At 54.3% G+C, this 12,766-nt stretch overlaps 2 protein-coding genes across 2 annotated transcripts in view; one reads left to right on the forward strand and one right to left on the reverse strand.

Moving 5' to 3' along the window:
* LOC309683849 (sentrin-specific protease 2-like) overlaps positions 1 to 12,766 on the reverse strand; it is a gene marked incomplete at both ends in the record, with an annotated part of 225,542 nt that overhangs the window by 182,774 nt on the left and 30,002 nt on the right. The gene's annotated exons all lie outside the window — the stretch shown is intronic.
* On the forward strand, positions 5,653 to 10,639 carry LOC309683981 (acrosin-like; the record flags this gene model as incomplete). The annotated part of the gene is made up of 5 exons (XM_082499946.1): positions 5,653 to 5,813; positions 6,152 to 6,417; positions 6,684 to 6,829; positions 7,303 to 7,473; positions 10,619 to 10,639. The coding sequence occupies 5 exons, from the start codon at positions 5,653 to 5,655 to the stop codon at positions 10,637 to 10,639; spliced, it is 765 nt and encodes a 254-aa protein (XP_082356072.1).

Below are 12,766 nucleotides of genomic sequence, written 5' to 3' on the forward strand. Positions count from 1 at the left end.
GCTTCTTTTTGTGGGTCTGCCCTTGGAAGGAGAGCGCCTTTAGGAAAAGGCTTTTCTGGATGGGACGGAGAACTTAATTGCTGATGTCTATAAAAGCGTGCCCTCTTTGGGTTGCTTGAAAAGAAAACACGTGAAAATCCATGACTGAAAAATGAGACTTTCTCCTAATGATTGGGCTGGTTGCTCTTAATCTTGTTCTGCCTATTCTTAAGTTCGTCACCAGATACTAGAGATACCACTAGTGATAATACCACTGGAAGTGGAGGTCCACCCTGGCTTATACTCCTACCTCTCGTGCCTATTGGGGTGCCTCCAACAGCCGAGAAATAGTTCTTCTTGGCAGCGAGTCCAGAGGCCAACCTGGTCTTGCCCTCCACCCTCTTTAGTTCGGTATCTCTGATTCTTGTGGCACAATAGGGTCCTTTCTTCAGTCCCGGAACTCCTATTGGAGTTGATATTTCGAGGATCTATGAACATTCTGGTTGGGTCGGTCCACATTACGTAATTCTCTGTGGTTCTGCAACAGTAATGTCTAATCCAGTTACACTTATCTATTGGGGTTGTATTCCCACATCGGATACACTAAAGATCGAGGACTTGGGAGAGGTACTGCTCCTGTCTGCCACGGGGACCTAAAATGACCTTATTACAATTCTTACACTTATCCTGTAGATACACGCAACAATTACAACTGCAGCAAAGTAGGGTCGAAGGGGTTTGGTGCCACCCCAGTCCGAAGGCACTCTCAAGGCTTTTGCTGTCTGTCGCTCTCATGCAGCAGCACTGATTCTTATACGCCTTCTGAAGGCTCTCCAGGGCTTTTTCCTGTCAAAGCAAAAACACGAGACTTCCTTCTCATGGTTAATTTCCATATGCGTACTTTGAATCTGTATAGATAATGCCTTCTTTTCCCTGGAGATAATCTAAAGCTCTCTTCAGAGCATATAGTTCACAACTCTGGGCTGACTAATTTGCTGGTAATCCTCCTTCTTCAATTACTGCTTTTTCTTCCCCCAAAATGATGACATAACTACTTGCTCTCTTTCCATCTATACATCAGGAGGAACCGTCTCTAAAAAGTTGTTGGATAGTTTTTTGGTTTTGTTTTTGTTGTTTTTTTTTTTTTACATAGGGCATTGGTGTGTTTATTAGGTCTTCTCTTACCCTGGTTTGGTAATTTATAACATCTAATCAATCATGATGCGGCTCCCCACTTGCCTGTTCCTACAGGAGTTGTGAAGGATTCAGGTTTCCGTCTACTACGAGGGTCAAATCATTCTTTTCTATTAAAATGGTTTCGTACTTCAAAGTTCTGGAATCTGTTAACCACTGGCCAGACTTTTGAGATAAGATAGTTCATACAGTGTGGGGGTATGTACGATTAGGGTTCTTCTAGAGGTTAATTTTTGGCTTTTTTCTACTAATATTGCTGTGGCCACTACTGCCTGTATGCATGTGGGCCACCCCCAACATACTGGGTCCATTAATTTTGGATAGGTATGCCACCGGTTTCCTTTCTCCGCCCCGTTCCTGCATTACGACTCCATGCGCTGTCCCTTCTTCAGTGTTTAGAAGAAGGTGAAATTCTTTGTTTTTTTTTTCTAGGGAGGGGAGGGCTAAAACCGGGGCTTCTATTAACTTCTGCTTTAATTCTTTAAATTGCTCTTGTTTGTCTTCTGTCCACTGTATTGGACTGTCTTTTACAAGTTTGTCATAGAAAAATTTTATTGACTGACTGTATCCTTTAACCCATAATTTACAGTACTCTAGTAACCTTAAAATCTTCTTTATTTCTTATTTCGTTCTTGGCACACTTAATGCTGTAATTCGTTCTGGATTGATTTTGCTTTTTCTATTGATAATTAGATGCCTTAAATACTTCTTTTTGTACAAACTGCAGTTGTGTCGTTGAGACTCTTAACTCTTGTTCTCCAAAAAAAACCATTCAGCAAACGTATCGATGTCTCCTTCTGACTTTTTGCTCCCTCTCTCCTGATACCAACAGATCATTTCCATATTGCAAGATTCGTACTCCGGGTTCTGCCTGGAACTCCTCTAAAATTTTCTCTAGTGTCTGTTCAAATAGATTTGGGTATATTGTGAATCCTTGAGGCAGGAAGGTCCAGCGGAGTTGCTGCTTCTTCCCGGTGTCCGGATCTTCCCATTCAAAGGCAATTTCATAATACAAGACTTCTCAGCTCCTGAGTCTACTAAAAAGGTGTAAATTTCCTCCTGGGGGCCTGATTTTAAATTTATCAAGGGCTCACTAATTCTTTCTTCCCCCAGCAGGTAGAGCCCTTGACACCCTTATTCTTCCTGTTGATAGATTTTAAACACTCGTTGATCTCTCTTTTGCCTGGGACACTCTCTCTTAAAATGTTCTTCCTGCCCACAATGGTGACACTTTCCGCCCTCTGGGGCTCCTGATTTCATTCACATGGGCTTTTTGAGCAGCAGCAGATGGGCTCCCTGTATCTTGTGTGCTCTCATCCCTGGCCCCGGATTCTGGGGCCCTTTATCTTTAGTCTTTGTTATTTCTTTTTGTTATGGTTTGAGAGACCCATAACAATTTGTTGTCATTTAGACAATCATTCTATCACCCGATGACCCCTCCCCACCTGGGAAAGGGAAATCGGGAAAAACAAGAAAACCTGAGAGCTGAAGTATAAACAGATTTAATAAAATAAGATTAGATAATTAACATTAACAGCACTAAAGAACTGATATTGATCCCGACACCAATACGGAATATGCAAAGATTATGCTCAGCCAATTCTATCAGTAGGAAGCTGTGCACTCCCAGCAGTGGACAGCTAATGTGGGACACTGCGAGCGCTACGGCTTCAGGAGGAAGGGAAGGCCTCAGGGCTCCGGCACCAGGGCACGAAGTTCTCAGGATGGCAGCCATCAAGGGAGAGAGCGACTTCGCAGCAAACTTTCTAATTTATAATGAGTGTGACGTTGATGGTATGAAATAATCCTGTTGGCCAGCTTGGGTCAAGTGCCCGCGTCTCGCTCCTCCTCATCCCTGCACCTGGCGAGCTCGAAAACACTGAGACCTTGAGACCCACACACCATAGCTGGCTGTAAAGTAAATATTTTCACAAATTCAGACACTGGAGTCTTCTGAAAGTGCAGTTTTCCCAAGTGTTAGAAGAGAAATTAGTCCTGTGTCTCTCAAACCAGGACATTTTTACAGTCACTACCATTAGTTTTGCTTTTGCCCTCTGTTTCCCCTCATCGCACCTCACATACACTCTTTGTGCTTCTCGTAACAGCTCATTCATTCCTCTCTCATGCCAGTCTTCCATCTTTTCCATTTTTTTCCTAATACCTGGCCAGGCATGGGTGACAAAATTTATTTTTTAATAATTCCTGGCCAGCAACAGTCTCTGGATCAGTCCCAGAAAACTGCTGAATATTCCTTCAGAGCCTCTTCAACTTCCATCAGCGATTCCTCTTGAGTTCTTGGAACACAACCCACCCCCAAATACATAATCAATGAGTTCTTGGAATGCAGCCCACCCCCGAACATGCCCCCCCCTTCCAGCGGCGCAGGCGCTGTGCTGCCTCAGGGGTCTTCCTGACAGTCATTGGAGGGAGGCTCGAAGTCTTTACCACCATGTCCTTCTTGTGGCTTCTTCATTCCTTACACTCCTGTGGTTATCTTAGCTAACGACACCACCCTTTGCCCTGCAAGTTTCTGTACTTCCAACTGTTGCTCTCGTCCGATATCCTGTCTAACACTCTCCCTTTCCCAAACGCACAGCGAGCACAGACCCATCTTAGCTGAAGCCATAGTGAGCACACATTCATTTGAGCTGAAGCAAAATTCTTTTGCTAAATTACTTATTACAACAGCAACACACACTGACACACACCCCGACTGCATAGGAACACACACACTGACTACAGACCAACACACACTAACACCCCACACACGCCCCCACCACACATGGAACACCCCACGTAATGCACACAGTGCTCGTGCACGTCATGCACAGAGCGTGGAAGGCATGCACATGCAGCACGCACACACACACGCAGTGCGGGCACACACAGCCTGCCAGCATACGCACAAAATGCCCGCACACACGGCACGCGCTCCACCCAGTGAACGCATACCTGCAGTGCGCACGCTCACAGGCTCATCTACACCACACTGCACGTAAACAGTGTGCACCCACCGTGTGGGTACCGGGACACGGAGTGCACCCAGACACCGAGTGCACCCACACACAGGGCACACACGATGCGTGCACACACAGAGTGCAGCACACAAACTGACGTGCCGGCATTTCCCAGTCCCTGAAGGGCCGACAGGAGAGCTGGGGAGGGACTTTTTACAAGGGCGTGTAGTGACGGGATGAGGGGGAAGGGCTTCAAACTGGAAGAGGGGAGGTTTAGAATAGATCTTAGGAAGAAATTCTTGACTGTGAGGGTGTTGGACCCCGGCGCAGGTTGTCCAGAGAAGCTGTGGCTGCTCCATCCCGGGAAGTGTTCAAGGCCAGGTTGGTCAGGGCTTGGAGCAACCTGGGCTGGTGGGAGGTGTCCCTGCCCAGGGCAGGGGGGTTGGCACTTGATGGTCTTCAAGGTCCCTTCCAACCTAAACCGTTCTGTGATTCTGTGTGTGCGCCCAGGCGTGCGCATAGGTACGGAGTGCAGCATGTGGGTGTGCTGGAGTCGTCCCGCTCGCACATCACCGCTTGCCTGCTGCGGCTGTAGCCAGATGGGCCCCTCAACACCCAAAAAGGTGCGTGCTGCCTGTAGCAGTTCTGTTCTGTTCTCTGGTATATGTGTTTTGGGAAGGCCCTGGTGGCACAGGGCTGCAGAGAGCGGGGTGGCAGTGAACTTCCCCAAGAGGCCGCGATGCCACACGGGGTTTTTTGCTGCCAGCTGTCAGCAGGCAGCGCTCGCAGCCAGGCGCTGCTGCCTGCCGCGGGGCCTGCACAGCCTCATCCCGCAGGCAGAGCGTTCAGCGGGGGTCTGTCGGGGGTGTCCCATGCCGGCTTCTGCCTCCCCTCCTGCCGGGAACCCCCCATGGTGCCCCCCCTTCTGCCAAGAGGCCACCGGGCCCGGTGCCCGGAACCAGCGACTCTGTGACATCAGCCCCGGGAACAAGAGCACCGTGGGCAGCGTGAGCACTGCGGGCATTACGTCGGCTGCGGCACTGGTGGCGACAGGCCCTCGGTTCGCTTCTTGCAGGTGCCACGTGCCGCCACTGGCAGCAATGAAACTGCTCCTCGTCGTCGTCCTGCTGGCCCTGTGCTGGCCTGTGCAAGGCGCGTGGGACAGCTGTGGGTAAGTGGCCCCAGGCTCTGGGGGGGAGCTTGGGCAACCCTGATGGGGTTCACTGGAGGGAGCCTGCTTGTCCCCCGTGGCCACAGCTTCCCCAACCCCGCCTGGGAGCCTCAGATCCTGGCCAGCACCCCGGCTGCTGGCACAGCTCCTCTGCGGGGCTCAGGCAGAAACAGGGGCGCACGCACGCCCGCCCCAGGGGGTTCCCTGGCCCTGCTGTCCGTGCAGCGCCTTGTGGGGAGGGAAGAGGGCTGACCTTCAGCCTGAAGCGCAGCACGCCGTGGAGCACGACAGTCATGAGTTTCTGGTTACAGAGGGACCTGCGGGCTCCGGCCCATGGCTTACCAGTACGGCATGTCGCGCGTGGTGGGTGGCACCGATGCCCGTCCAGGAGCCTGGCCCTGGATCGTCAGCATCCAGGACCCCTGGGAAGCAGGCACGGGGCACATCTGCGGAGGGTCCCTCATCAGCCCACAGTGGGTGCTGACGGCGGCACACTGCTTCATCGAGGCCAGGTAAGGAGGGCCAGGGAAGGGGGCTGTCCCCACCACCCTCGCGGGTGCCCTGCGCGCAGCACCGCCTGCTACTCCCATCCCCATTCCTGCCAGTACGCCCAGTGCCTGGGCACTGCCGAGCCCAGCCCAGAGAGTGCTCAGGAGAAGGCTGGGCTCGGGCCACTGCTTCCTAGCAGCCTCCAGCGCCACATGGCTCGTGCCTAAGGCATGCCAGGGCGGTGGCAGCCTGCGTGGCACTGCTCTCCTCTCTGCCCTGGGAAGCAGAAGGCAGGGAACGGCGGGGCTGCTGCAGCACGTGGCTCCGCTCCCTCTGACCCCCCTCTCCATCTGCCTTCCAGGCACATCAGCATGTGGCGCGTGGTGATCGGGGCCACCCAGTTGACTCGGCTGGGCCCCGGGACCCAAGTGCGCCATATTAAGCGGCTGCTGGTTCACGAGCACTACAGGAATATCACGCAGAGGAACGACATCGCCCTGCTGGAGCTGGACCAGCCGGTCCAGTGCAACTACTACACCCAGCTTGCCTGTGTGCCCGATGCCTCACTTAGAGTGTCAGAGCTGCGCACCTGCTACGTCAGCGGTTGGGGCGCCACCACTGCAAGATGTGAGTTCCCCAAAAGTGCTGGTGTCCTGAGTGCAAGCTCGGCACACTGGGGAGAGGGGTTGAGCTTCCCGAGAGCAGAGGTGAAAGCCGGAGTGAGGCTGCGGGGACATATGCCTCCAGGGAGAATGGGCTGACCCACCGCCCAAAGCCAGACAGAGGGGAAACACGGGCACAGTGCCTTCAGGACGCAAAGCCAAGCCCTAGGGAAGGGGTTCACCCAGGCAGGGGGGGAGCTGCTGGGGCTTCATTGCTTTCTGTGCTCACAGCTGCAGGGTCAACGGATGTCCTGCAGGAGGCCAAGGTCCAGCTCATTGATGTCAACCTCTGCAACAGCAGCGGGTGGTACAGAGGGGCCATCCACAGCCACAACCTGTGTGCTGGCTATCCGCAGGGTGGCATCGACACCTGCCAGGTAGGACATGCTGCAAGTCAAGCCCCGGCAGCACCGGCAGCCCTCTCGCAACGCCCAAACATCGCCCGGCACGTGCTTGGCCTGGCAAGTCACCCTGCCACCGCTGGGTCTCCACCGCTGCTGGTGCTCACCTCCCCTTCCCCAGCTGCAGGTCCTTGCCCAGTGCCCGCCTTGTCCCAGAGCCCGGGGACGCTGCCCAGAAAGCCCATCCCGTGCTCCCGGCAGCCCATAGGTCCAGATCCCAAAGCATCCCCCTTCCACACAGCCGGGAGCACTGTGCAGAGATGAGAGAGCGCCCGACCTTACAGACCCTCCACCCTCTCCCAGATGAGGCTCTGTAGGCTCCAGCGCCGGAGCAGCGCCGTTGTGTGCAGTGAGCAGAGCTCTGGCAGGTGCTGGGAGAGAGAAGGAGCCGGCCAGAGCGCTGACAGCGGCCACCCAACACCACCTCAACCCTCTCTCCTCCCCTGCAGGGTGACAGCGGTGGTCCTCTGGTGTGCAAAGACAACAACGCGGACTACTTCTGGCTTGTTGGGGTGACCAGCTGGGGGAGAGGCTGTGCCAGAGCCAAACGGCCTGGAGTCTACACCTCCACCCAGCACTTCTATGACTGGATCCTGGTCCAGATGGGACTGCACCCAGCAGTAAGGGGTACTCCAACAGCACGGGCTTGGAGTCATTTTCTCACCGCCTCAACCCCCTATCAGAGGCCAAGGCCAACACCAACACCACCGGGCATGATTAGCTCCTGCCCATTTCCACTCCAGAAGCTGGTGGAATTCTTTACTCGGCTGCAGGAGCTGCTGCAGGTCCTGTGGGGGAAAAAGGCTTGAGCAGCGTGACGAAGAGGCTCCAGAGCAGGCCGCCCTGTTCCACGACCATTTCCTTCCGGGGCTTCCTCTGAGCGCAGAAGGGCTGATGTTGACTCGGTTGTAGAAATAAAGTTCCTGATTTTCACAGCTGAGCGTGCTTGAGTCCAATTCAGTCTCCGGTGCAAGGCAAGGACTTGCGTGCCCGGCGCCTGCCAATGAGGCTGCAGGCAGACAGCAGGGCACGAAGGGAAAGAGTGACTCCCAAGGGCTGAAACGGTGCCTGGTCAGAGAGGAGGGTGCTCAGAGCCACCATGGGACGGAGAAGACTGGCACATGGAGGATAGGAAACAGTGATGTGACCTGCAGATGACTTTGGGGGTATGCATTAAGGCACACAGCTGGAGATTAGGGCCCAGCGTAAGCCGTAGCTAATTGAACAGACGGTGTGAAACTCCTGAGCGTGACAAGAGAAATTGCTGACCACAGCAAAGAGTGAGAAGCCAACAGGGCTCTCAGTCCCAGAAGGAAGAGCTTGATTTCAGGTGTAGTTAACGGGGGATTGATCCCCCCTTGTCTCCATTTTCCCTGCTTGAACATCCCCCTCATCTTCCTTGACTCCTCCCTTTCTCCTCCCTTGTCTCTCCTCCCAAAAAAGGGACCCACCCCAGGTCACTTCCTTCCTCTCCTCCCAGGTTTGCTCCATCGCTGAAGAGATGGGGTGTTTCAGGTGCTGGTAGCTCGGTCACCTGGGACTGCCTCGGTCCCCGCCACTGCCTGCATGCATGTGGGCCACCCCCACGTACTGGGTCCATTAATTTGGACAGGTATGCCACTGGTTTCCTTTCTCCGCCCCATCCCTCCATTAGGACTCCATGCGCTATCCCTTCTTCCACGTTTACAAGAAGGTGAAATGGTTTTGGTTTCTTTTTTTTTTTTTTTCTAGGGAGGGGAGGGCTAAAACCAGGGCTTTTCTTAGCTTCTGTTTCAGTTTTTGTAATGGCTCCTGTTTGTCTTCTGTCCACTGTATTGGACCTTCTTTTACTAGTTTGTCATACAGAAATTTTACTAATTGAGTGTAGCCCTCAACCCATAGTCTACAGTACCCTAGTAACCCTAAAATCTTCCTTATTTCTCTTTTTGTTCTTGGGACACTTAAAGCTGTAATCCCAGAAATTCGTTCTGGATTGATTTCTCTTTTTCCTCCACTAATTAAATGCTCTAAATACCTTACTTCCTTTTGTACAAACTGCAGTTTTGCCTTTGACACTCTTAATCCTTGTTCTCCTAAAAAATTCAGCAAACGTATTGATGTCTCTCTGACTTTCTGCTCTTTCTCTCCCGATAACAACAGATCATTTACATACTGCAAGATTCGTACTGGGGGTTCTGCCTGGAACTCCCCTAAAATTTTCTCTAGCGTCTGTCCAAATAGATTTGGGGATTCTGTGAACCCTTGAGGCAGGGAGGTCCAGCGGAGTTGCTGCTTCCTCCCGGTGTCCGGATCTTCCCATTCAAAGGCAAATAAGTTTCTACTCTCCTTTGCTAATGGACAGGCCCAAAAGGCATCTTTAAGGTCTATTACACTAAACCATTTATGATTATGTGATATTTTACTCAGGAGGGTATATGGGTTCGAAAGCACAGGCTGCCGAGTCTGTACTCGTTTATTGACTTCTCGTAGGTCTGCGACTAATCTCTATCTCCCCTCAGCCTTCTTGACCGGTAGAATTGGACTATCATAAGGTGACATCCAGGGTTCCAACAATCCATCCTTCAACAATGAATCAATTTCTGGTTTTAGACCTTTCCTCCCCTCATAAGATACGGGATATTGTTTTATCCTTACTGGCCGGTCCTCTTTAACTTCTATTTTTGCACGGGTTCATTTACTTGTGCTGTTTTCTTCTCCTGGCAACGCCAGCAGCAGAGTGGTCAGAGGAGAAGGGTGAGTGCCAGGCTGGTGGTGCGGAGGGGCGTGTGAGTGTGATGTGCGCGGTGGCCCCGGAGGGCACTGAGAAGGGTCGGTTGGTCTGGCTGTGCGGGGGGATGCTCTGCCCGTGGCGACGGCCCGAGCAAGCGTGGCCTTGGGGAAGCGTCTGGTTGAGTGTTTGTTGGTGTGCTGGAGAAGAGCTGGGCAGGTGTCCCAAAGGGCAGCGTTTGGTGGGACCTCCTTCACCCCAAAGCTTTGTGGGACCTTATTGAAGCCACCCTGGTGAGGCCTCTGCTCCTTCCACCCAAGTACTTTACGTTTCACACTGTGGAGTGGTCATTTCTGACTGCATCCTCAGCAGGACCTGGGGCCGGTGGCAGTAGCTTCAACTGTGGAGCTGTAGAGACCTGGGAAGGATGGAGGAGAAGGAATGAGGCTCCTGGTGAAGGGAGGGAAGTGAGGAGGTGCAGTGTCCACGCTGGCGTTGAGGAGTGGCTGGGCAGGAGAGGACATGTTGGTGTATGAGCCCTGGAGCAGCCCGTGGCCAGAAGCAGAGGGTGGACACGGGGAGTGTGGGCTCAATGTGAGAGGGAGCACAACCTCGGCACAGCGGGTTTAACTAGAGGGCTGGGAGCGAGAGCGGCGTCCAGCCTGGGCAGGGGAGCTGGGTCTGCTCGTTCTCCATGTGAGCAATGGTGGTTTGCAGGTAGCATCTGGTTGCACTTGCTGGAACGCAGAGCAGGAGAGAGTTGTGTCCTGGTTTTCCCCTACAAAGGCAAGACATGGGTGGAAACGTGGCAGTGGGGAGGGACTGGGAGTAACTGGGACCCCCCATCCGCCTCCCAGCCCCATCGCGCTGGGATGGGGCTGCACATCACCCCAGGGTTTCAGGGCTTGAAGCGTTGTCCCCGTGTCCCTGCCGGGCTCACAGTGGTGGCATGCTGCTCTGCGTCGGGCTGGGGGTGGCTGGGAAAGGTCTGGCACGCTGGGGCCATCACTGACTCTCATTTTCTCTCCCACCATAGAGCTCCTGGGCGTACCTCTCAGGTCTGTACGGAGTCCCCCTGACCGGCGCCTGCTCCAGGCTGAACAACCCCAACTCTCAGCCTGTCCTCCCAGCAGAGGGGCTCCAGCCCTCACAGCATCTCCGTGGCCTCCTCTGGCCCTGCTCCAGCAGGTCCATGTCTTTCCTATGTTGGGGGCTCCAGAGCTGGACACAGTACTCCAGGTGGTGTATCACCAGAGCAAAGCAGAGTGACAGAACCACATCCTTCGCCCTGCTGGCCACACTTCTGATGCAGGCTGGGATATGTGTGGTTTTCTGGGCTGTGATCACACATTGCCATCTCATGGTGAGCTTCTCATCAGTCAGCACCCCCAGGTCCTTCTCCCCAGGGCTGCTCTCCATCCATTCTCCGCCCAGCCTGGATTTGTGCTTGGATTGCCCCGACCCAGGTGCAGGACCTTGCACTGGGCCTGGTTGAACTTCATGAAGTTGGCATGTGCCCACCTCTCCGGCCTGTCGTTAGTAGAAGGCCAGGCCTGCGGCACCCTGGTTATCAACCCGGCTCGGGTGGGAGGGGATGCTCCTGCATGGTGGGGTTGCCCTGCGCTGGGGTGGGACATCCCACCGAGGGAAGGTCTTGCTGAAGTGGGGGCCGCGCTCATGCTCCCTCTCCCCCATCCCTCCCCAGATCGCCCCGTCAGAAGGTCCCGAGGCCAGATGGTCATCATCATGGGGACGCCCGAGGCTCAGTTCAAGGTGTGCTGGGTGGGGGCTGTGGGTGGGGGAGACAGTAAGGGCCAAGTCGAGAGCATCCCTGTGGTCACCACTGTGCTGCCAGCCTGGCTTGGCCTCCCTCAGCGCCGGGGGAGCTCTTTGCTGGGTACAGTGGTTTTGATGCTGCTGGACATGGGGACATTATCAGCTTTGGGGATGGAGGGGCACAGCGGGCGCTGCCTGATGGTTTTCCTTCCCGTCCGTCTCCTCCCCAGGCCCAGGGGTGAATATTTGGGAAGCTGAAAGAGGATAACTTCTTTAACCTGAAAGAAGAAGTGAAGCTTGAAGTCCACATCAAGGTGCCTTCCTTCGCCGCCGGCCACGTGACAGGCAAAGGTGGCAAAACGGTGGGGGGTGGTGCCCCGGGGATGAAAAGTTGGGCATCACCCATCACCCCTGCCCACCCCAGGCGGATAAATCCTGGGTGCTCAGTGGTCTCAGCGACATCTTGACCCTCAGCCCCCATGTCCTGGTGGTGGTTCTCGTTGGTTCCAAGGAAGGAGGAGACACACAGGGTGCCTGGTGCCGTCGTGACTGTGGCAGTGGAGGATTTTGGCTCTTCCACAACAGAAGCCTCTTGTGGTTCGCTCCAGGTGAACGAACTGTAAAACTTAACCAGTGCGGAAGTCATTGTGCCACGAGACCAAACCCCGGACAAGAACAAGGAGGTCATCATTAAAATCATTGGGCATTTCTTTGCCAGTCAGGTACGGTTTGGCCGCGGCTTTACCCGATCCTCCCCGGCCGCTTTCATCCACCGAGGAAAGGCACGGGGCTTGCTGAGCCCAGCAGCACCCGAGCACCCTGCCACTCTTCTTTTGGGAGGTCCCTGTGCCCCCAAGATGCACTGAAGGTGTTTCAGTAGCTCCCCCCGGCTGTGCGAGAACTGAAATTGAAGATTGGCTCGATTGAGCTAAAAATGGGTGTTTTGAATGCTGTGCAGAGCAGCACCCAGGGTGTGAATGGACTCCTCTGTGCAGGCAAAGCCATGCGCGTCCCACCTGGGTGCATCTTCCATAACCTTGTCTCCTGTCCACTCGAGCAGGATCTCAGCACCCCAGAAAAATTCAGGTGCTCTCGAGGAGCGATGGAGGAAGCACAAAAAAAAAAAAAACACACCCAAAACCGCCCCCAGAATTAATTATGGCTTGTCCAGAGTGACAAGTTGGGAGCAGTGAGATGCTCGGTGGGGGCTCGGCGGGGGGGTGAGAGGGGGAGAAGCGGTGCCCTGACCCCCACCGCTTGCTTTTCCCCTCTCCTCCCCAGGACTGCACAGCGCAAGATGAGGGAAATGCTCCAGCAGGTGAAGCAGCAGGAGCAGAAACACGCTCCGGGAGCCCCAGCCTCGCAGCACAGCAAGGGAGGCTCCCGCCGTGCCGCCCAGCACCGCCCGATGAATGTAACCCCACTGCCGG

This window comes from Vanellus vanellus, assembly GCF_965231255.1.
Source record: "Vanellus vanellus genome assembly, contig: HAP1_SCAFFOLD_35, whole genome shotgun sequence".
Taxonomy (NCBI): Eukaryota; Metazoa; Chordata; class Aves; order Charadriiformes; family Charadriidae; genus Vanellus; species Vanellus vanellus.